Here is a 22,734-nt window from a genome sequence, read left to right on the forward strand (position 1 = left end):
GTGCAGACGTAACCGACGTAACCAACGTATGCTAAAAGTGACGTAATCCGAGAGCAGTGAGGCGAATTGATTCCCAGAATCCTTTGCGTTGTAGTCTTTTTCACTTTTTTTGGACATTTTCACTATGCTGGGAGTGTTTAAGTGTTAAGAACAAGATAAGGAGTGCATTTAGAAACAATTTGGCAGGTTTATGAATTAAATCAACTAAATATTAGTTAAAACAAATAAACAAATGTAACATATGTGTATATGCAGTTAAAGAAAATATGGGAAATACTCCACAGAAACATGTAATCAATATCCATTTTGAATCTTTCTGACACAATAACATTCTATGTATTATCTGGAAAGACGCCTCCTTAGGCTTGTCAGTGACACAGTAGGATATGAATCTATTTTATATTATATCCTTGAATAAGGAGGACCGATCACATCAGCCTAGATGAAGGGACAGCAACATAACTAAATGTGATCCTAATATTGTTGTCGGTGCACTTCTCTTTGAATATATTAATAGAAATAAAGAAATTCCTTATAAGATAATAAACGACCAGTTTGATTAAGTAATTGGCCAAATGTCAGAATTCCATAATAAAACCATCTGTGGTAGAAAATAGTCTTTTTTTTTTTTTTTAGCAAAAAGCTATGATGCAAGGTAATTACCATGCAGTGCTTGCCTTCACTTATTAGGGGTTTTATTAACAGTTGAATAAAAGTCACATTTTAGTTGAAATTTGCTTCCCACTTGATCAAACAGGTAGCCAAACTGGAGAAGATATTCCAGATAATATCCTTTTTCAAATGTAATAATCCATTTTATCATAAACGAGTTATTAAGAGAACTAAAATCGAGAATTACCTGAAGTCAACGTCCTTTGGTAAGAAGAGATAAAACCCATGAAGGAACCCCTAAAAAAATAACAGTGTACTGCTTTATTACTGCAATTTAAAGCTGTAAATCAAGTTTACGCCACTAGATGTCGCAATTTTATTATTTCATGTGGGCCTTCATTATTCACTACAGCATTCAAAGTTAGTGGGACTGACAATAATATATTTTTATTGGGTTATCACTAAGCTGTGATGATATTAAGTCTTTAATTAAACAATTCATTGCGGGCCCTGATCTTGACATCAGACATGTTACCGTGCATTTTTACTCTAACAGGGCCCTCAGTCACTTCCTTTCCAGCAGAACATGTGGTTATTATGCTCTCTCTGTCTCTCTGCAGGTAACGACAGCTGGTGAGGCACTTTGCATATTTGTGAGACCCTCTTCATATGGTTTAGGAAGCAGAAGCTCAGATAAACATTCGCAATAATAAATGAATAATCTCAGTTCTCCTTGGAGAAAAAGTGGCTCCGGCCCATACGGCCAAAACAAATTGGGGGGGCCCATCTCAGCTCCTCAGACCAAGACGTATGTTCCTATGTGTTTCCACTGTTATCACGTTGTATAAAATGTTGAGAAGTCGTGGATTCTGTCCAATATTCAGCAGCATTTTCTCAACTCCCAGCTGAGCTGTTTCACATTAGGCTGCAGAGATTTGGCCTTCAGCTTTAATGCTTACAGCTTCCTCTCGAGTCTGAAGAGTTATGGGCCTAATAAAACTCTCTTTTTACCCTCCTCTCTCTCCCTCTCTCTCTCTCTCTCTCTCTCCGTCACACACACACACACACACACACACACACACACACTGTTGATGTATATTATAGCTGATGAATAATCCTGATGCTGATGTTATTTCCGTTTCATTAACCCTTAATAAATTAAACACTCTGAATAAAATGAACAGCGGGGACTTTTATGAACAATTCTCCAACAACTCCTTCACACTAAGTACACACAGACACACACTTGAGGTGTGTTTGTGGGACAAATGGACGTTGCTAAATCGACTACGCTATCTGACAAAGATACAATGAAATAAAAATGGGCACTCGTGTGAGCATTTTTTCATATTTTTAGTGGAAGTAGAGTTTAAAAGACTCTGTGTTGAGTTAATCCTTTAGGCCAGTACTTATTCACTAGTTAGCCTCAGACTGGTCTCAGATATGTGTAAACTACATGTATTACAGTTGATTTTTCCCCTGCAGTGTGGCAAAAGTAGGCCTAAATGTAAAATGTTGGTTAAACCGTTAAAACTCTCTAAAAGAAATAAAAAACACAGGTTAAAATCTATGAAAAATTGGGGATAGTCCCTTTATTGTGATCTATTTGCTTTATCTATATTTCAATGCAGTCTTTTTTTTTTCTAAATTAAAAATATCCGACATGCATTCACATTATTGGAGCCGTGGTGAGACTATGATTGTATGTTTTGATATTAAAGCATTGATATCGGCTCCGTCCGGGTCTGTACAGTGCGGGTGAAAGGCCTCCTGCAGCCACCATTTGCTCTCCGTATCTCTTTTATTGACTGGACGTTTTTGAGTGAAAGGCACATGGTTCAAAGACACTTAGGCCACGTTTGGGGGTGTTAGACCATTTATTGGACTTGGCAGTCAGTCAGTCAGTCAGTCAGTGGAAACAGGAGACACGACACCTGCTTCGGCGACACACGGCCCGTGAAGCTGGACCGGCTGCAGCTCGGCCTCTGCTCTCAGGTAAGCCTCGATTCATTCAGCTGGATTCAGTTAAAATACATTTTATTTATTTCAGTTATTCACATTCAATCATCACTCAAAATATTCGATTATCTATGTTTGCGTCCTTATCTTCATTTTGAGTTTCTTAATGTATTCCCTTTTCAGCGCGCAGTAGGCCGACGCTTTAAATGCGCTACGAGTCCACATGTAATTATTTTCTATTTTAAATGAAAGATAAAAAAAAAAAAATAGGGCTAATTATTTACCTGCACTCCATGAATATAAGGCAACACATTGCAATTTAATTATCAAATGTCATCGTCTACAAAAGGTTGATTAATTTACTTGAAATAAAAAAAACAGTGAACTTCAAGTTATTATTATAATTATTATGATTATCATTATTACATTCCTGGAAAGAAAATAACCGCTGACTAAATAGTTTAAATGCCTGATTTTTTATTTTACCTGTATGAATAATAAACTCAAATTATTGCTACGTTATGTTTTTATTGACGGGATCGCGCGTGAATGTTAATCCAACAGGCCGCGGGTTTTATTATTTGAGAAGGGAAACGATGATTTTCACGACTTCAGCCTTAAAGTGCGTTAATGCTGCTGTAAGATTTCATTGTCGTCTTTAAAAAGAGATTTTCCCCGAGATGAACTTCTGAATTGAATTTTTGAAAAAGGCCTGGCCGGTCTTAAATTATTGAGGATTGGAGTCTACCGTTTATTTTATTTTATTTTACTGTGGGCCTATTGGATTTCATTGATTTTTCGTAAGAGGTTTGAAGGTGTGTGTAGTTCCCTCTGTTTTTTATTTTATTTTATTTTTTTCCCCTTTCGCCACCTGCACATGGCCTGATATCGATTTACACCCAGTACTCAAATGCATCAGCAAAACAGGGAACAGCTCAGCAGATTAAACGCTGAACCTTCAGCTTTATTCTCTCTTTCTTTCCTCTATAGTCGTGGCGTGTTACTCTAATACTGTATAATCAAACATTCAAGCACACATTTTAAAAAACGACCTGATTTTTGTCCCCTCCATATCATCGTTTACTTTAATTCTGCTGGTTTTTATCCTCTTTTAGCTAAGGCAACCTGAAATAACCCAAAAACAGGAGGAAGCAACACACACACGACTGTAGGCTGAACATTATGATTAGTAGCTGACCAGCATGTTTACTGTAGACCATCATGTGTTCACCTAACATTAGAGCCATATGATATGTGTGATATATATGATCAGTAGGCCTTTATAATAAGATCAAAGACAGGACAATGAGTTGTTAAAGATGACCTTCCCATTAGTTTCACTCCTACGTCCTGGTGCTGAGCATTAAATAGCCAAAGTCTTTTAATTAGACATTCATATTTATTATGCAATAAAACAAAGAATCCCTGTTCAGCACTCATGTATTTATATTGCTACAGGCCTGTGAGGGGTTTCTAGTGTAGCCTGCTCCTTTAAGGACTTCCCTCTGCCTCTGATAAGTGATGACCTCAATATATCCACAATGCACATTAAAGGTCTACATCTGGTTTGCTCATTGAGATCTCTGCGGTTGGAACAGTGCTGCATTTTCTGTGAGTTATAAGTCACATCAGCACCACAGTGTATGACATGTAACCAGAAAGAAAACCACCCAGCAGAGAATCACTGCAACCCATAAATGTTGTCAGAGTACATGTTGTGCGTTTCTGCTAACCAGCGGATATGCTTGAACTTTACATTTCTTTATTATGTTTCTTTATGTTCCGTTTTAAATGTTATGATGTGACAAAGCTGTGCTTGTCTGGTTAGGTTTAGGCACAACAACTAGTTGGTTAGGGTTAGGAAAAGTTCCTGTTTTGGTTTAAAATGCCTGTTTTAGTCGCCACACACACGCAGGAGACGTCCTGAGCTTTTATTCACCAGGAACACAGCTCGAGGTGTACCGAGATTTCCGATTTCCTGTCAAAAATATCTGTTTTTTTGTCGGTTGAAGGTTTATTTATGTTGCAACTTTCTGTTTGTTTGGGTTGAATGTTTTTTCTCTCTCGTCACAACTCTGTGCTTATGCTCTGGTTCTGTTTCGGCACCAAGGTTACAAAAAAAAAATCATGGTTTGGCTTAAAATTCCTGTCTTGGTTGCCACGATCCCGGATGGAGATGGTCCAACTTCCTGTGAAAAATAGCCGGTTTTGGGTCGCCACAAAAACAGCTGGAAATCCCCCCAAGCGTTCTTAAAAATATCCAGTGGTGTGACTCGGACTGCGGTCGGTCGTTTGGCAGCCTCGTTGGCTGTAACGTCACCAGCGGGCCCTCCACCTCCTGATGTGAAAGTCAGGACGTGAACATGTAATGTGAATGCAAATTCAACACGTATTGCACAAATGTGAACCTTTCAGTGGTTTGTAGAAACGTTAACTGCCAATTTTAATACGGCGTCTGTGCTGAGGAATCTGTTGGTGGTGTGAAGAAAATGTGTAGTTGCTCTAGATCTACGAGCAAGTGCATAACCCTCTAAAAGATGTCACTATATTCCCTAGACGTTGGTCTGAGAAGCGGCCGTGAACAATCATATCATATATTCATAACACAGGTGTGTTTTCTCGTGTGCCTATGATGTCTCCATTCCTATGTGTCCCAGCATGAACAATAGTCTGACCATGAAACTGAAGCAGCTAAATAAAACATCAGCCACCATTTTATTATCTTCACCTGTGCTTTTCCCCCTGTGACATATCAAGATGTCCCCTGTGAAAAAAAAAAGGCCTCTCGGTTGGCAGGAGAACGTTTTATTATTATACTGTATAACTTAACTATCATCATCATGCAAAGCTAACATACATGCAGACATTTTGCTTTACACTCCATGACAATGTGTACCGGTCCTGTTAAAAGCCACTCCAGCATGATTTACATCCTCCCACACACTCAAGGCGTCTCCTGTCGACAGTAACAGAAAGCTAGTCAGCCAGTTAGCAGAGCCTCTGGTGGCGTTCCCTCGCACTCCGTTTATCACTTCTGTTCTCATGTCTTCTCTCTTTTCTCTGAAGGCCCTAACGAAGTGATGAAACGGAGCTGATGTTGTCCGCGGGAAGGTGGAGAGGAGACCAGCACAAGGCCTGAAGATGTTATAGATGTATACGTCATTTTGTTTTCAGATGGCGGTCCAGTTTTCAGGTTTTGTTTCGGGGAAGTTAGGTTAAAGTTGTTGGCCTGAGTTCATAAGCCCAAAACTTTGGGTATCCCCGAAGTATCCTTCCTGTTAAAGGAAAAGTTCATCCCAAAAATGAAAATTCACGTGGTATCTCCTCACCCGCATGCTGATGGAAAGTCAGGTGACATTTCATAGTCTACAAAACATTTCTGGAGCTTCATAGCAAAACAGTGTTGCAGCGTTCGAAGAAACAAATAATAAATACATTTTAAAAATAAAAAGTCTCCATATAGTTCATCCGGCATAATCCATGTCTCTGGATAATAATAATAATAATCCAGCCCCAACACCCCAAACAGAGTTTAAAAGACCTTTTTTAGCTTTTAGCGTAGCGGCTACAGAGAAGATTTCGGCTTTAAAAGGGACATAAATAACTTATTTTAAAATTAATTTGTGATATCGGGACTTCCAGAGACTTGGACTATGCCGGATGAGCTGTATGGAGCCATGTTTTGTTTTTCGTGGTTGTTTCTTAAAACAAGTCCCCATCTACCACAGTTGTTTAGCAGAATGCTGCAACGCTGTTTTGCTGTGAAGAAATGATTTTGTTTTGTTAAATTTTGTTCGACAGAAATGTTACTTACGAAACTTCACCTGACTTTCCATCAGCAGTATTATGATGACTGAATTTTCAATTTTGAGTGAACTTGTCACATCCTCCAACTGCCTTTCACGTGGATTGAAATCTTGTTTATTAATAAAATATGAAATTTTAATGGCATCTATGATATTATGGTCTTTCCTTGAGCCTACGTGAGTGAGTTCACGTGTTAGAAAGCACATCTGAAACATAATTTTCTGTGTTTCGCATGTATTCAGTAACACTTCAGGCTGACCAAAGGAAGTGACATGACTGAACACATTATATGGTCAACGTACATCAAGAACAAACCTCTGGGCTTTAAGTGTCAATGTCCTCTGCATCAGAACAACACGTGGATGTGTTTCAGTGAGATGTCCTCATGATGAGCGACCACATGAAATAGAAAATGTCTTTTGGTTTGACAGATATATTTATGAAGCCATAAATGGGAAAGTCCCCTCACAGCACAAGGTTTTCCTTGAACAGAGCTCTTATATCCTGCACTGCATGAGGAGATGTAGCCTGAGGAGCAGTGCTCAGATAACCCTCACCAGCACTTAACAACTACTGCAGCACATTGCTAGGCCGACATTATCTTGGAAAGTTTGTCTTTCAAACAGAACTCAGTGAACCACTATGCATATTAAGAGGAAGGTTGACAATAAACTAGTTCAGGGCTGCCCTACATGAGGCCTTCGGGACAAAGATGGCACCCAATAAGGTTCGATTTGGCCCCTGCCAGGTGTTTCTTTGAGAACAAGAAAAAGAAAACCTGACTGATACTCTTGAATTTTAACAATACAGTTCAATAGGTACTTGCTTTTGGCTCTTGGCCCATCATTAAGTTTCACTTTTGGCCCTCAAAGGAGCATCTTAGGGCATCCCTGAACTAATTGCTGGTGGTCATGATGCAAAAGTCACCAACAAAGTGAAAAAGACGTAAACTAGTCTGCAAAATACTGAGCTGATTTAGAGAAATTCAATACTGAAACATGTTACAGAAGTTTTTCTTGCAACTTTGCAATATTTCACACAATGTCAAGGATACCAAAAATGAATTGTCTTTAACGTTTTGGTATGGAAACAGATAAAGTCAACAAAATATCAGAAATAGTAGCCTTAAAAGTATAATGTTCCCTTCAAACACATTATATGTTTATATGTATTTTTAGAATAGATGACTGTGTTGGTTCGTACCATAAATGTGAGTACAAAGCTTTAATTCTCCATAAAGAGGAGAAGCAAACCATACGCCGAGCAACTTTCAGTCTAGCTGCAGGGATGTTTTCCTCTAATTCGACTCAGCCTGGGCACAGAGGAAACAACGGATGATCACAGAGGATAAAACTGTTGAGAAGACTTATTTTAGTAAGAACATCTAGTCCCAACAAAGCCTCCCTAACTACATAATGTCCAGAATGGGCTTTGAAATCGTGGTCCTGCGTGTAGATGTTCATGCTCCATAAAAAAAATATGAAGACATTTTCTCTGAACGTCTGATGTGGTTTTTACAGTACAAGTCAAACACATCCATGAAGTCATATGACCTGCACATACGAATAAGGGATAAACACAGGCTACATGCAACAGGATTGTTTTTCTGTTTTCTTGAAAGGCTGTTTTTTTTTTTTTATTACAGGCTACAACACTCAGTGTGAAGGTTTAAATTCCAATTTCACCTCCTGGCAAAATGTCATAAATGCTTAACTGCAGCAACTATTGTGCTATCTTGCGTGTGTGTGTGCGTGTGTGTGTGTGTTTGGGGCTGGCCTGCCAACAAAAACGTGCAGCCCAGCCTGTACTCTCACTGTAGGTTTAGTTAATTGTACTCAGCAGACCCAGGTTGCGCAGGCTCAAGGTCAAACACTGTACAGTATGTTTTCCTGACTTTCCACAGGACACCGGGAGCTGCTTTCATTGTGGTCTGGGGGATTAAGGAAAGAAATGTGGCTTATTATTTATATCAGAGGCTGGTTATGGTTCTTTCTTTTAAGCGTCAGGGCTTAGGTCACGACGCAGATCTATATTAATTAAGTTTATATTGATTTTTTATAAGATTTAGGGAGAAACAACTCATCTTTTGTACCCCATGTATAAATAGAGAAAGCTGCAGACATCTTACCCTCTTTATGACTATTTTAGGTTTTTAGCCAAACCAAACCCCGTTCAAATTTTCAGTATTTATCCATGTATTTACCAAGCTGCACCTATCCGTCAAAGTCTGACTTTGGCTCCATCACTTCACCGTTTTTGACGGAAAACGGCTCCACTCGGCTGGACCAGAGCACCGCTGCGACCCGAGGACTGTCGGAGTACCGAGGCCACTGCTGCCCTCCTCCGTGGAAATGGACCCGTCCCATCACCTCTCCATCCTGGGAATCTGTTTACCACGAGTACCACGGCTTACCACCCCAGTCGGAGACGATATTCAACCCCAGCAAGGACAGCTTCCCCCGTTTTCACACGCAGGCGTTTGGGGAAGACGCGCGGAGATACGCGGCGTTCAATCCGGACTCACAGCTCCTCTTCCCGGCAGGCCGGGACAGAGTGCTGCCGCCGGCTTTCGACCAGTTTTCCGCTTATACAGACGAAGAGCTGGACCCGAAGGCGCAGACTGTAACTGGGATCGCACAGCAGAAAGAGACGAATCGGGCCGAGCTGACGAGCTGTCATAGCGGGGAGAGGAGCGAGGTGAGGGCGGGGTCAGAGACGACCCAGGCTGGGAAGGAGGACGAGGAGGATGCGCTGTTATCCAGCGGCTGTGGAGGAGAATACAGTCATGCACAAAGTAAGTGGAAGTTATATAACAGTATAAAAATGTGCTGTAATTTTTAAATTAGAAAATGAAGCTAAATTATGTAATTCCTAAAGGAGACCTTTTAAAAAACAGACTGTAGTTCCTGGAGTCTGGAGCCTCCAGCTGATCACTGTGTGATATCCTGCATGTTTTAATGAAAGGCTTCATGTAAAGGCATATTTCTTTATCTTGGATGAAATATAGCCTACAAGTCTTTTTTCTCTCGGCTACACTGACACTAACAAACTGACTACAAACAGTTTGGCACGTAAGATTGCGTCAGGAGCCAGAATGGGCCCAAACTGAGCAGTTAAGAATAATCATTTATAGACCTTTTGTCTGGGCTGGAAACAGACTGAAAGTCAGGACAACTCTTTTATTTATGTCTGTTATTTATTTAGTCTGATATATTTTATAAAAACACGTTTGTCTTTTGAAGTAAAGCTACTGGACTAGAGGACTGGATATAACAAAGGCTGAACATCAACATAAAAAAAGATAATAGCACAGACTTTTGACATACATATCTAAAAAAATGTAAGGAATGTATTTAATATGACAATATAATCTCTCTCAAACTGCATAGGCTCATGAATGTACACGCTTGTTTGTAGCTTATATTAAGACTTTTCCTTGTGTAAAAGAAAGGGTCTGTTTAAAATATGTGAAAGGAGCCTGGAACTGGATTAATGCAGTGAACTAGCACTGGCAAACAGTGCCAGTAAATGTGATTATTTATCAATTTACACAATAAAAGCTATTCAATATTCTCATTTTCTGCAGCAATCTTTGCAAGTTAGTTACACACTCAACTGACAGGCTGTCACAGTGGTCCTAACCACACGTGGGCCTAAATGAGCAAATATAACAAACAATTTGTGAATCTAAAAATGTGATTTGAGCGTCAATTAGACTAAAAGGTCACTAACTTCTTAACTTCTTCTGTTTTGACTTGGGCCTTGACATTCTCCTTTAATCAGAAATTAAGATGTTTTGACATTTCAGTTAAAATCAACTCAAACTGATCAACATGAGCTTCATCTGTCTGTTTATTATCTCTATGTCAGGGGCCTGTGTGAAGAGGAAGAAGCGTTGTCCTTACTCCAAGCAGCAGACCAGAGAGCTGGAGAGAGAGTTTCTGTTCAACATTTACATCAACAAAGACAGACGTATGCAGCTGTCCCACCGTCTCCACCTGACAGACCGGTGCGTCCATGCTGCTAGATGTCTTTCATTGTGTTTTTAATTTAATAGAAGTTACATATTGCAGGTCCAGCAGGACTGAGCCCCGTTACAAGGGAACAATGTTGCTCCAACTGGTGTTAGATCAGGTTAATTAGATGAGAAATCTTTAAATAAGCACAAAGAAATCAAAAAAATTACATTTCTGTTGTCTTTGCTGTTCCAGACAGGTGAAAATCTGGTTCCAGAACAGAAGGATGAAAGAGAAGAAGCTGAAAAGAGAGCGACTGCAGTACTACACAGGATACCAACTGTTCTGATGAACACACGAGGGAGACAGCAGCAAGAGACTGTCATGCTCTTTTCTACGTCTTGCACAAACTGTGACAGCTCTCCAATCATTCCAATCATGTCGGCAGGCGACGTAAGGTCCAACTAAATGCACCCTGCACCGTCGGACACAGCAGCTCCTCTGTTCAATCTGCTGCCTCTGATTAAGAAAACATTCAGGATTGTGCTCTTGCCTCATCTGAACCCTCTGAAGTCATGTGGCTTACTCTAAAGAAATTACCCCCCTCCACCTCTCTCTCTCTGCCTCAGGCCATCATCTCCTCTTAATACAAAGGAATGAGGACATACATATTTTATTATTTTTCATGTCTGAACACTTAATAAGAGGAACATCAAATACAGATGTGGTTTATCTGTGGCGCCTTGTGTTTTTGATTTGATTTGATTAGATTTTTTGATGTTGACGTGCACTGCTGACAATCTGACATCCCACAGAGCAGTCGTGTGCTTTTACAACTCACAGCTGAACAGATCCATCAGTGCAGATGTCAGGAGTTTTTCAATTATAAATCCTGTTGCTGTTCATGTGAATTTGTTAAGAATTGCTCAAGGTTTCATATGAATGTTCGACGATAAAATCAAATTAAATCATCTATTGACAATCATTTAAGGTGAACCGAAGACAATTTACATGAATTATTCTGATACACGTCACATTTGATATTTGTATTTTTATCATTTTGCTTCTGTGCTTTTAGGCAAAAATACTTTTAATACTGAAGAAAGACAAATTAACTTTAACGTGATGAAATATTGAATGAGAGATAAATCATTATTTCATGCCTTTATCTTCTTCTTTTATGTGTCCTTGCATTGCGTGTGTTTTTATTTATTATCTTATTATACAGTATTTCAAAACATGTACACTTGAAGACAATGTGTTAACATTTTTGACAACCTTATACAATAAAAAAAGGAACTGATTGATTGGTTTGTTTGTTTGGAAGGGGCTTTAATAATATTAACTATAGAAAAGTGTAATCCTTAATTTCATATAAAAACATTTGAGTTAATAAAGTTTATTTTCAAATTCATTGCTAATATACTAATAAATTGACAAAGGTTTCAACTTTCAAAAAAAACATTTGACACAACAAATTCATGTCACATGTGGAGTTTAGGTTTATTTAGGTTTTATTATAAATTCAAACTTACCGTTTATAAGTACTCTCTTGGGGGAGGCACACTTTTCTGCTTGGTTGTGTAAAATGAAGCACATAAGAAAATATTTGCACAAACTGCTTTTGCACTCAGGTTGTGACAGCATTGTCTGACGCCTTCACAGGGTGTTGTCTGCCTGTTTTTATGCAGCAATAAAATGAAATGAATGTCATGTGTGGGCACCTCTGTGACAAACAAAGCATTCCCGAAGGCTCGATTAAACACGCTCACATTTTACTTAGATGATTCCTTGAATTGTAAACACAACCTCACTGACTAAATATCAGGTTGTTAAGCAGGTAATTGCAGCATCAGTTTACAATATGATAAAAAGTAACATTCTTAAGTGAAGAGTGGATTTTGTCAAACTGTAACACAAAAGTATTAAAAAGATTGTCTTGCATGTATTCTGTGTTCTCTGAGTTCTGACCCAGACTTTGAACAACACGGGACCAGACAGCAGAAACACTCAGTGAGTCCAAGGCTGCAAATGAACCTTGAACCGCAACACAAAACACTGTCACAACCACCATTTCCTCAACCCTAATGACTTTTATTGGGGCAATACAGACGGTCTGCTGTCTCTCTTTGTCTCACTCCTGGGTCTGTGTGTGAGTGGGTGTGTGTGTGTGTGTGTGTGTGGGTGGGTGTGGGTGTGGGTGTGGGGGACTGTGGTGAGTGTGTATTTGTGTGTGACGCGAGATGAAAGGAGAGATTGTGTTTCTGGTCCGAGCTAAAGGCATTCAACCTAATGACCCACAATAAACTCAACTGCAGACTGCTCAGCCTTTTCTCCCATTACGTCCACGATTTTTAAAAATCTTTATTGCCAGGCATTGTGCTACTTTCATTTCATTTTAAATCCTAGTAATATAATAAGAATTACTAGCAATAACAGTGGCATTTGTGTAGTTACTGTAGTACAAATTGTGGTTACAGTTGCTGTAATTTAAGAGGCAGGGTTAATGGTAATAGTATTTGTAGTCGTGCAGCTGCAGCAATAGAAGCAAGCTGAACAGGAGGATAATTGTTAAATGGAGAAACAGTGGCAGTTTCAGTTGTATATTGCAGCACTGAAAGTATTTGTATGAATAATTAAAAGCAGTAATATTTCAGCCAATTAGCAGTTAATAGCAGTAAAAGCAGCTGTTGTAGTCGATGCAATAGCAGCAGCAGTTATAGAAATAGGAGTAACAGTTAAAAGGTATCACTTTCTATCAAGCCCATGTCTATAATGCATTATGAACATTACCTATAATGTGTTGTAATGCACCTTTAGTGCTGTTATATAGTTATAGTTATGAGCAGTCATTATCACACCAATGTCTACAATGCATTATAAACAGTATTATAATATTTGTTGTTGCCTAAACAATAAAAAACAAAACAATAAATTATGGCATTTTGTGCATTAACTTCATATTTTCCCCTTACTTTATTTAAAGCAGACTATGACCACTTATAGTGACTTACAATCGAAAATTATAGCAATATTTATGATTGCTTACAAGTACAATCACAAGTACAATCACACTATAACACATTATATTGTAAGTATGCTTTTAATGCATTATAAACATTAGAGCGTAATGAGCTTTAATTGTTGCTATAAAGCTTTATGAGTATTCATGAGTGCCTATAACTAAGAATATATAGTGCTATAGGTGCATTAAAACACATTACAAATATGTCCATTATGTGTAACCGCCAACACTTTTAAGCCACGCCCCATTATGAATTTATAAGCGGTCTATACACATTAATAAATGGTTAATAACACACTATAATTCATTTGTAAGCAGATATACATCTTAAGAAATGTATTTAATCACAACTTCAGGGACAAAAAACTTATAAGTTGAAGCTGGTGTACAAAAACTGATAAAGATATAAGAAAACATCTTTATATATATTACATATGTTTATGTATTTATTAAAGTAGTTTCAGTGGTTGACTTTAATTAAAACATTAATGTTATTCACTGTTTGTTCACTGACTGTACATGCTAGGGGGACTTAAGTAGTAGTAATGCTGAAGTAATAGTAATAGTGCTAGTAACAGCAACAGCAAAGTATTCCTGACAGTAAAAGACATATAAAGAGTGAATGTAGTAAATGCAGCAGTAATAGTCGTGCCTCACTAACAGATGTTCTTAGTCTTTATCTCTACAACAGTTGGTATCAGGTTATAGTCAACAGTGTTGTAAAAAGTTCACAGAAGTAAAAGTGAAGGTCACACATACAAATAGTACTTGAGTAAAAGTATCTGGTGTTAAAAATACTTAAGTGTTAAAAATAATATTCACATATTTACATGTATATTCTGTGTACTGTGGGTGGACTGTTTACCCGCCAGGCTGTTTTTTTTAAATTATCAGAATCAGTGTTTCTTTTTATCTGATTGATTGAATGTATTTAAAAACGCGCTGCTTTGGCTCCGATGCAGCATGTAATCTGCAAAATAGTAACTTAAGTTATCAAATAACTGTAGTGGAGAAAAAAGTATAACATTTGCCTCCAAAGTGGAATTATAAAGTCGAAGAAAATGGAAACACTCAAGTAAAGCACATGTGCCACAAAACGGTACTTAAGTACGGTACTTAAAATAAATGTACTTAGTTACATTGCCAGTATCTTTTATCTTATCTTTTTTTATCTTTCTTATCTTTCCATTACTTCTTGCTGTCTGTTATATACATTTATATGTCAGCTTCTAACAGCAGTTTGAACAGAGTTTGACCCCCGTTTCCACCACAGGAGCGGTGATGGTGACACTGCCACCTAGAGGAGCTGACTGCAATAACATCCATCTGGCCTCAATCCTCAAGGGTCCAGCTCAATGAAACTATAAGTGGTGATTGATGTCTTCACTTTATTGTTGGGACCAGTCGACAGAGTTTATTCTGTCTTGATATGGTGTGATCACAAAAATGTATTGAAGTGACTTGTGTGCTGAAACAAACCAGAGGTCTTCTGGGCTGCAGGCTATATATTGCTGTTAGAGGTTTTTGGTGAATAGATATACTTGGACTATGGTTATTCCAGGGGGCAGACAGCTTCAGGTAGTTTAGTAGAAATGTCACTATGTTTTTAACTGTTATGTGACTCCTGGAGTTATATTTAATTAAGGACCAGATCTTATTAAATGCAGTCTGTACTCTGTAGACATGGCCCTCCTATGTGTGCCTTGAGATGATAAAAGTTTGGGAATCCCTCCTGTCCTGTTTCAACTAATCCACCCAGCAGATGGCGCTAAGAGTGCACAAGAAACAGCGATCAAGGTCTATGGTAGAGGACTATTTTTGTCTAAGTGTGAGCCACGCCCTCATCCTGCTTGTCACCCACTTCTCCAGCCAATGGGATTTCACTTCCACACACAAATATGGACACAGTGACGGTGAATGGAGAAAGTCTTTAAATTAATTGTCACGGGGCCAAATAAGGCTTTTGAATTGCAAAGTTTTCAATAGGCTGTAGATAATATTGTAAATGTACAGCTCTAGTGGGCCATGAGCACTGGTTTATTATACCAACTGAAAAGATACAGAAGGATTCATGTGTCTTCAAAATGTCAATTATTCATAAGCGAAGAAAAACGCGCTGTTTTTCCACTTGTCAGATAATCCAACGAAGATTTAAATGGTTTATTCAGTTAAAGGTAAACTGAGTCGTTCAATTTTTCTTACAAAATTTAACTCACAAAAATTGTTTCCACTGGACATAGACGGATCACAACAGCAAAACATCCAAATAGGAAAATATGCCCGGTTTTAGAATGTAATATCTGTGCGTAATTACGCACACTTTGCGACATGATTTTATTTATTTTGTAGACAAAGAATTAATAAGTAGGCACATTTATTGGGCCAGTAAACGAATAAAAACAAAAGACAGCTTAAAATGTGTAAATAATATATTAATGAAACAGTTAAAGACTATTTATGGTGCTGTGATTTTGGGTAGTAGTTACAGCAACTGTGCGTAAATGCAGGATATTTTCATTGGAAGCTCAAGATCAGTGAAATCACTTGTCCAGACAAAGAAAAGCCAAAGCCCATCTCTCTCCTCTGTGCAGTCCCGTTACACTTTGAGGACACACACACACACACACACACACACACACACACACACACACACACACACACACACACACACACACACGCTTCACACGAGCTTGTAAAAGGCTCCCTGCTACTTTTTATTCAGCTTGTAAAACGATGTTTCAACCTCAGTTTTAAAGCCTCCTGGATCTGCTGCTACATTCAGGCCCGTCTGGCAGCAGGACGGCGGGCCTACAACCACATCGCTGAGCACAAAAGAATTATTTGATTTATTTCATATACCGGGTAAATACAGTCTAACCATGTGATCCGCAATGTAACCAATGGGCAGTCGAGGGGAAGGTATGGGCAGGAAAAAAAATTACTACCATTTTAGGGGAGGATGTAAGCCACTATACCAGCCCATCTAACGTTTTACAGGCGCACTTAAGTGTCTTTTTATTGAAATAATAAAATAAACATGTCGCTAACGAATTATTATTCCATGATGGGGCTCCAGACCGAAGAGCCGTACGGTGCACATTTCATCCCGGGAGGCTTGCAGGGTTCGACGGCCGGCTGCGCAAAGCCAACCCGGGGAGCGGAGGAGGAGGAGGGGACCCCCGGCTCACACATTCCGGATTTTTCACATTTTTCCAACAAACAAACGAGCTTAAACGGCTTTTCTCCTTGGACAAACAACTCTACATCCTCTTCATCCTCTTCCCCGCAGCTGCAGTCCACCCCCGGCTCCTCCATCCCCGGCCTTTTCCATCCACATCACCTCCTGAGCCATCACCACCCGTACTACGGCCCGCAGACGCAGACCCACACCGAGCACCTCGCATCCTCGGCCGCTTCCGAGAGCAGATTCGTCCGCTGCTGGGAGGGAGCGACTGCCACCTCGGAGACCTCTCTGTCGCATGTGTCGGCTGGTTTTCCCTCGTGTCTCCCCGCTCAGGGTGACCTCTCCAATCCGAGCCCGAGGTTTGAGGCGGTTAAACCGGAGAATTCCCCGCCGTCACACGTCGACAGCCCCGCGGATTCCAGCTTCGCCAGCCCGGCCGAGGTGGTCCTCGAGCGGCTTGGGACCGTGGAGGAGCTGGGGAGGAAGCCGGAGCCCAAAAAGGAGGTCGAGGAGAGAAAAACACAGCAACAGCTTGACCCGGGTAAAGACAGATATACCAAACTGAGGAATGTTTATTAGCATGTGCATACACAGGTGTGTGTGTGAGTGTGTGTTTGTGTGTGTGTGTGTGTGTGTGTGTGAGAGAGTGTGTGTGTTTGACAGAGAGGGAGAATGTGGGCCAAGTAAGTAAGTGTGTGTGACTTTTATAGGCCTATAAATGTCTTGTAAACGGTAAAATATAAAACTTTATTGTCCATTAAAATAATTAAGGCGCTATTGCTGTTATTTAACTATTTGTCACGAGAGGGAAAACACAGGTAGGATTGCTCTGCTTTGATTTGTGCAGGAATGAGTTTCCTGCCATTAACGCTCGGAGCTTATTGTGTTAATACATTAGAGAGCCTCTACTGCTCATAGCTTGTACAGAAGCAGCAAATAAGTTTATAATTTGTTTTTTCCACGAGCGATGGATCCAAATTATTCACACTGAAGAGATTAAATATTGAAGTCTTTTATTCTTCCACCTCCAGCCACCAATTCGCCCTGAAAACTGCTGATTAATTCATAAAGGAAGGCGCCAAACTCAATGCAAGTGTTTAGCTCTTCTTCTCACTGCTCAGTTGTAGGTTTTTGGTTTTGTCTCGCTCCTCCAGGCAGTCACTTGCATTGGCATCTGTTTGGTATTAAAGTCACTTTGTGCAGACATGAAGCTAGCTTGAATCAACCCATCAGATGTGATCACATGATCACATTTATTTAACTTTTTTCCCCCTTAATTATGGATTTTAGGGAGTTACTTCAAGCTCCAGCACAGAGTCAGGGATTATTTTCATCTGTGCAAGGTTGAATTTCTGAAAAAATCTGCAGAGGAACAAGGAAAATAGGTAAAACATTATGAATAGGCCTCTCATAAAATAAGAATGATTTTCTTGATTATCAGGCCACACTAGTTATTTTTCTTTGCTTCAGAAATCAGGTTTAAAACATTTTAAGCTGCTATGATTAATCTCACTGTTCTACTCATTGTCAAATAGAGGATTAAACGAGTCCATCAAATAAATTATTCAGAATTTGAAGCAAATTGAGCAGAAATGTCTCCTGTGTGGAGTGAGTGTCTGATCTCCTCAGCCAAAAAAAAAGACTTGTTGCTCTGATGCGGCCTGTCTGTCCAACCGTAATTTCCCAGCACTCTCTGGCTGCTTTACGCCTGTTAAAGTGGTCAATAAAACATTTTCATATCAGTCAATAGTTCAAATATCTCCCCTCCAACTGTGCTTAAATAATTCTAAAAATGAGGCAGCGTTTATCAACCCTCTGACAGAGATGCAGCCTCTTTATAGGAGACACTCTGCTGTATTTACTGCTGCATGCTTGTCCTCCCAAAATCATCTCTCTATAGGGTCTATAGCTACACCAGGAGCCGTGAGCATAATTCTGCAAGCCACATTATGTTAAATGATTGAAATGAAGGAAGGGTGGAATGAGAGCATAAACAGACCTGATGCCAATAAAGTTCGATAACTGGTTTGGGTCACAGCTGCAGCTGAACACTGTCTTTATTTATGGAGCTGTGTTTGGAGCGCGCGCTGTTGTTTCTCTTTCTAATGAGCCAAAAGTTGCAGGCTCATAAAATGTGTTCCTGAGAATATTTTCTTTGATTTTTTTTTATGTCAGTCTTTGAACTCTGCACAAACACACACACACACACACACACACACACACACACACATACACACACACACACACACACACACACACACACACACACACACAGGCACACAGATACACACCAACCAATTAGAGCTGCAACCATTAGTCGATTAATCAATGAGTCGGTTTAAAAAGTATTGAATACTGAAAGAAACTATGTTGACATTTGATTTTTCAAGTAACAATGTCAACATTTACTGATTCCAGGTTCCTAAATGTGAGAACTTGCTGCTTTTCTTTGTCATTTATGTTTATAAAGTTATAGTTTTTGGGTTTTGGACAAGAGAAGCAATTTGGAGACGTCACTTTGGGAAACTGTGATGAGCATTTTGCACAGTTTTTTTTACATTTTACAGACTTAATGATTAATCTATTACTCGTGAAACCAATTGCCAGATTAATTCATCATGAAAGTAATTGTTAGGTGCAGCCATCAAACCCATAGAAAGTAAGTGTGTGATTTAAGTATAAAATCTATGAAGACCTTTCTCCTCTCCTCTCCTGCTAGAAAATCCTTCAGCCAGTTGGATCCACGCCAAGTCGACCCGGAAGAAAAGGTGTCCGTACACCAAACACCAGACCCTGGAGCTGGAGAAGGAGTTCCTCTACAACATGTACCTGACCAGAGACCGGCGCCTGGAGGTGGCAGGACTCTTAAATCTGACAGAGAGACAGGTCAAAATCTGGTTCCAGAACAGACGGATGAAGATGAAGAAGCTGATGACCCGGGATAGGAGGAATATCAATGAATGATGGGTTTGGAGAAGAAGAGGCTGGGGTAGATTTTTCTTTTGTTTTCTTTTCTTTTCTTTTTTCCAGGATAGGTGTGGAGGAGGTGAGGCAGTGCTCCTCATCTGGCATGATCAGCTGTTACTAAGCAACGGATTGTGGGGCTAACATGGCCGCCTTGGAGCACTGCAGTGGTGTGACTCTGCAGGGGAGACCAGGATGTGTTGTAACACCAAAAAAAAAAAAAATACTCCTATTTTTTGGCCTTTTCATGTTAAATCTTCTCGAACTCTTCCATCTGCATGTTACCAAATGACCTGTGACCTGTGGGCAGCTGTAAATAATGCTCAGAATAAAACAATCACGGTCAGATCCATAAAATGATATCAGAAAACACACTAGGTGATATCAAAGACTTCACTCACATCTGTTCCTGATGCGGCTGTATATCTCACTCGTCCGAAAAATGAAACTACTTGACACATCGTTGACTTCACATAAATTGTCCGTGCTTTCTGGCAAAATGCAAACTGTGTTTTATGATTTAATGCGAAAACTATTGTCCTCGTAAAAAAATTTGCTTCAGTGTGCCAAATGAGACGCAACTGAAGTTAGATAAATCTCATGACTAACTAATGTCTGAGCACTTTGTCTGTTACGGCCTGAAAAATGGTCGCAGAGTGTTTATTGGAAATTAAAATGAAGGACTTGTGGAAAGGACCCAAACAAAGAGACTCCTGGCACTTAGAATAAAGTCATTTCCTGAAAATAGAGACAAGTTTAAGTGATTAGTTTCAGTTGCAGCTGTTGTAAATTTATATACTTTACTGATCAGTTTGTTAGTTTGACTTTAAAGTGGAAATCTGATTATAATATTGGTTAAAAATGCTGTGATTTAAAGTCCAGTTCACACAAAATATTAAAGGATAAGTTCATCCAAAAATGAAAAAACGCTCACTTTCTCCTCGCCCTCATGCTGATGGAAAGTCGGGTGAAGTGTTGTAGTCTACGAAACATTTCTGGAGCTTCACAGCAAAACAGTGTTGCAGCATCCTGAAGCAGATGGGGACATGTTTTAAAATGTGAAAAAACACCCTGAAAGAAAACACAAAATGTCTTCATCCAGCTCGTCTGGTGTGATCCAAGTCTCCGGAAGGACCAAGATCCCAAATTGATTTGGAAAGCCTTTATCTACACTCATTTGTAAGCCAGAGTCTTCACTGTAGCTGCGAGCTTAAAGTGGTTAAAGATTAAGAAATTGCATTTTCAGTTTGTGAAACAGTCTCCAAAGTTTATCTATTCGATTGACTGTGGTGAAAGAAAACTTCCCTAGTCTTTCCCTGTGGTATTACTGCTTGCTCTGTCGCAAAGACAGCCTTAGTCACACGGCTACTGCTAGCTGCCTGGCTACTGTCCAAAGCAAAAACAACTGCAACAATCCAGATTTGACCTAAAACACCCAGATCTTAGTGCTACAAATGGGATTTTGAACCTCTAAAGTCCCGGTGGTAAGAGAAAACACAAATCAACGGGGGGACAGACTTTGACAAAACACCTGAGAGCTCTCCATCGAGTGAACTCGTCTGTTTCAGCTCGGTTTCTATCGCTCTCCCTCTTCACCGTCTTGGCCTCCTCCGTCAGCAGGTTCCTTTTGTTTTGCAGTGTAGTTTCCACAGTTAGTCCAGTTGTTCCACCGTCACCTGGGGACAGTGACCGAGGAAAACAGTGCCTCTTGGTTGGTGTCATTTTTTCTACGGACATTACAGTGTGCAGTCAATATTTCCTAAAGAGAGATAAGTTAAAGCAAAAAAAAGTGATCTATTACCAGTTTAAGGTGAGGGAAAGATTGTGATTTCAGTTCAATATGAATATAAATATGTTTGTGAAATACTAAAGAAATGATCCTTTATCAACTTGTTTATAAAGAAAATTGACAATTCGTGTCTGTGTGCACAAATCCTAAAGTATTTCAAGAACTGCCAATACTCGGTTGTTGCTGAAGATTCATTAGAGGACAACAAGAAATGGAAAAGGTTAAAGGTTTCAGTGTCAGGTCTTGTCTTTCCATCCAGGGCTGAAGTTGTATGTGTCTCTCATTACGTTTGGACAGGCTGCAACATGCTGAAATATGTGTACTGTCAGTCCACAAAGCATTTTGACGAAGATAAGCACTTGTTCTGGATCAGAAAAGTACATCAGGTTAACTATAAAACGAACAAACAAGCAAACTAATTAAAAAACAATAAAAAACTGGAAGATGAAGAGGCGTTCGAGTGCTTCAGTTTGTTTCAGGTGCGGTCAGAGAGGCCTCTACATAGATAATCATGCTGTTTTTCTTTATCTTGCTCTGTGTTACAACCAACCCCAGTCTCCCCTAAAATACTATTTCATAAGGGACTTTTAAAAAATAAAAAAAACAGAATAAGCTTCTTTGTTTTGTTTTTATAAACTGTGCATGTGGCCTCGACGGGCATATTTGTTGTTATTGTTGTTGTTGTCGTCATTGTTGCTCTGTATATCTGTTGTTACTGTGGGTCTAATATTGCGGATATGGACATGCCTATATTCCCTCTACACACACACACACACACACACACACACACACACACACACACACACACACACACACACACACACACACCAGTCATGGCTAAGCTATGGTGTGACTGCAGTCTGATGGTTCATTTTACCTCCTTTAAGAACAAAACAAGCTCATGTTTAAAGAAAAATCAACGCACAACCAGCAACAGTGTCATTTCAGAATGTACAATAACACCCGACCAGATATTGTAAAGGGATATTTCTAAGTTTTTTTTGTTTTTCTGGATGGACATGGACTCAAACACAACACATTCTCTGCTGGGAGAGAAGGACTCACAACAAAACAGGCTACGTTAGCCTTCAGCCTGGGACTGAACTGAGACGTGGTGTGATGAGAGGAGGCTCATTAAATATGCTGCTCGTGGGGGTTTTTATCAATGAAATAAAAGATTGTTAATTATACACTTTTCCTGTTGTGTTTATTTTATGTTTCAGTTTATGTTCTGGGGGATTTTGCGCCATTTGGGCGACATTTCCACTAATGCTACTTTTATTGTTATAGTACACGTGTTAATTCTGCTTTATCACGTTACCTTCACATAATTACAGCCATTATAATGATATTAATAATACCAGTCTACTACTGCTGCTAGCACGAGCCTGTTTCTACTCCAAGGGCGTCACTTCGTGATAATCAGACAGCCTTCTGT

General features: G+C 39.5%; 2 protein-coding genes across 2 annotated transcripts; both read left to right on the plus strand.

Annotated features, from left to right (window-relative positions):
• Positions 1–8,236: 8,236 nt before the first annotated feature.
• Positions 8,237–11,073, plus strand: LOC311270589 (homeobox protein Hox-D11b-like). The gene is made up of 3 exons (XM_084375548.1): positions 8,237–9,172; positions 10,249–10,387; positions 10,590–11,073. Exons 1-3 carry the CDS (start codon positions 8,572–8,574, stop codon positions 10,681–10,683), a joined length of 834 nt encoding a protein of 277 aa, XP_084231674.1. The 5' UTR covers positions 8,237–8,571; the 3' UTR covers positions 10,684–11,073.
• A 4,956-nt stretch (positions 11,074–16,029) lies between these two features.
• On the plus strand, positions 16,030–22,486 carry LOC311270232 (homeobox protein Hox-D9b-like). Its single transcript, XM_084374978.1, has 2 exons — positions 16,030–17,084; positions 19,263–22,486. The coding sequence occupies exons 1-2, from the start codon at positions 16,397–16,399 to the stop codon at positions 19,505–19,507; spliced, it is 933 nt and encodes a 310-aa protein (XP_084231104.1). The 5' UTR covers positions 16,030–16,396; the 3' UTR covers positions 19,508–22,486.
• Positions 22,487–22,734: the final 248 nt, after the last annotated feature.

This window comes from Pagrus pagrus (genome assembly GCF_965226575.1).
Source record: "Pagrus pagrus genome assembly, chromosome: 15".
Lineage (NCBI taxonomy): Eukaryota > Metazoa > Chordata > Actinopteri > Spariformes > Sparidae > Pagrus > Pagrus pagrus.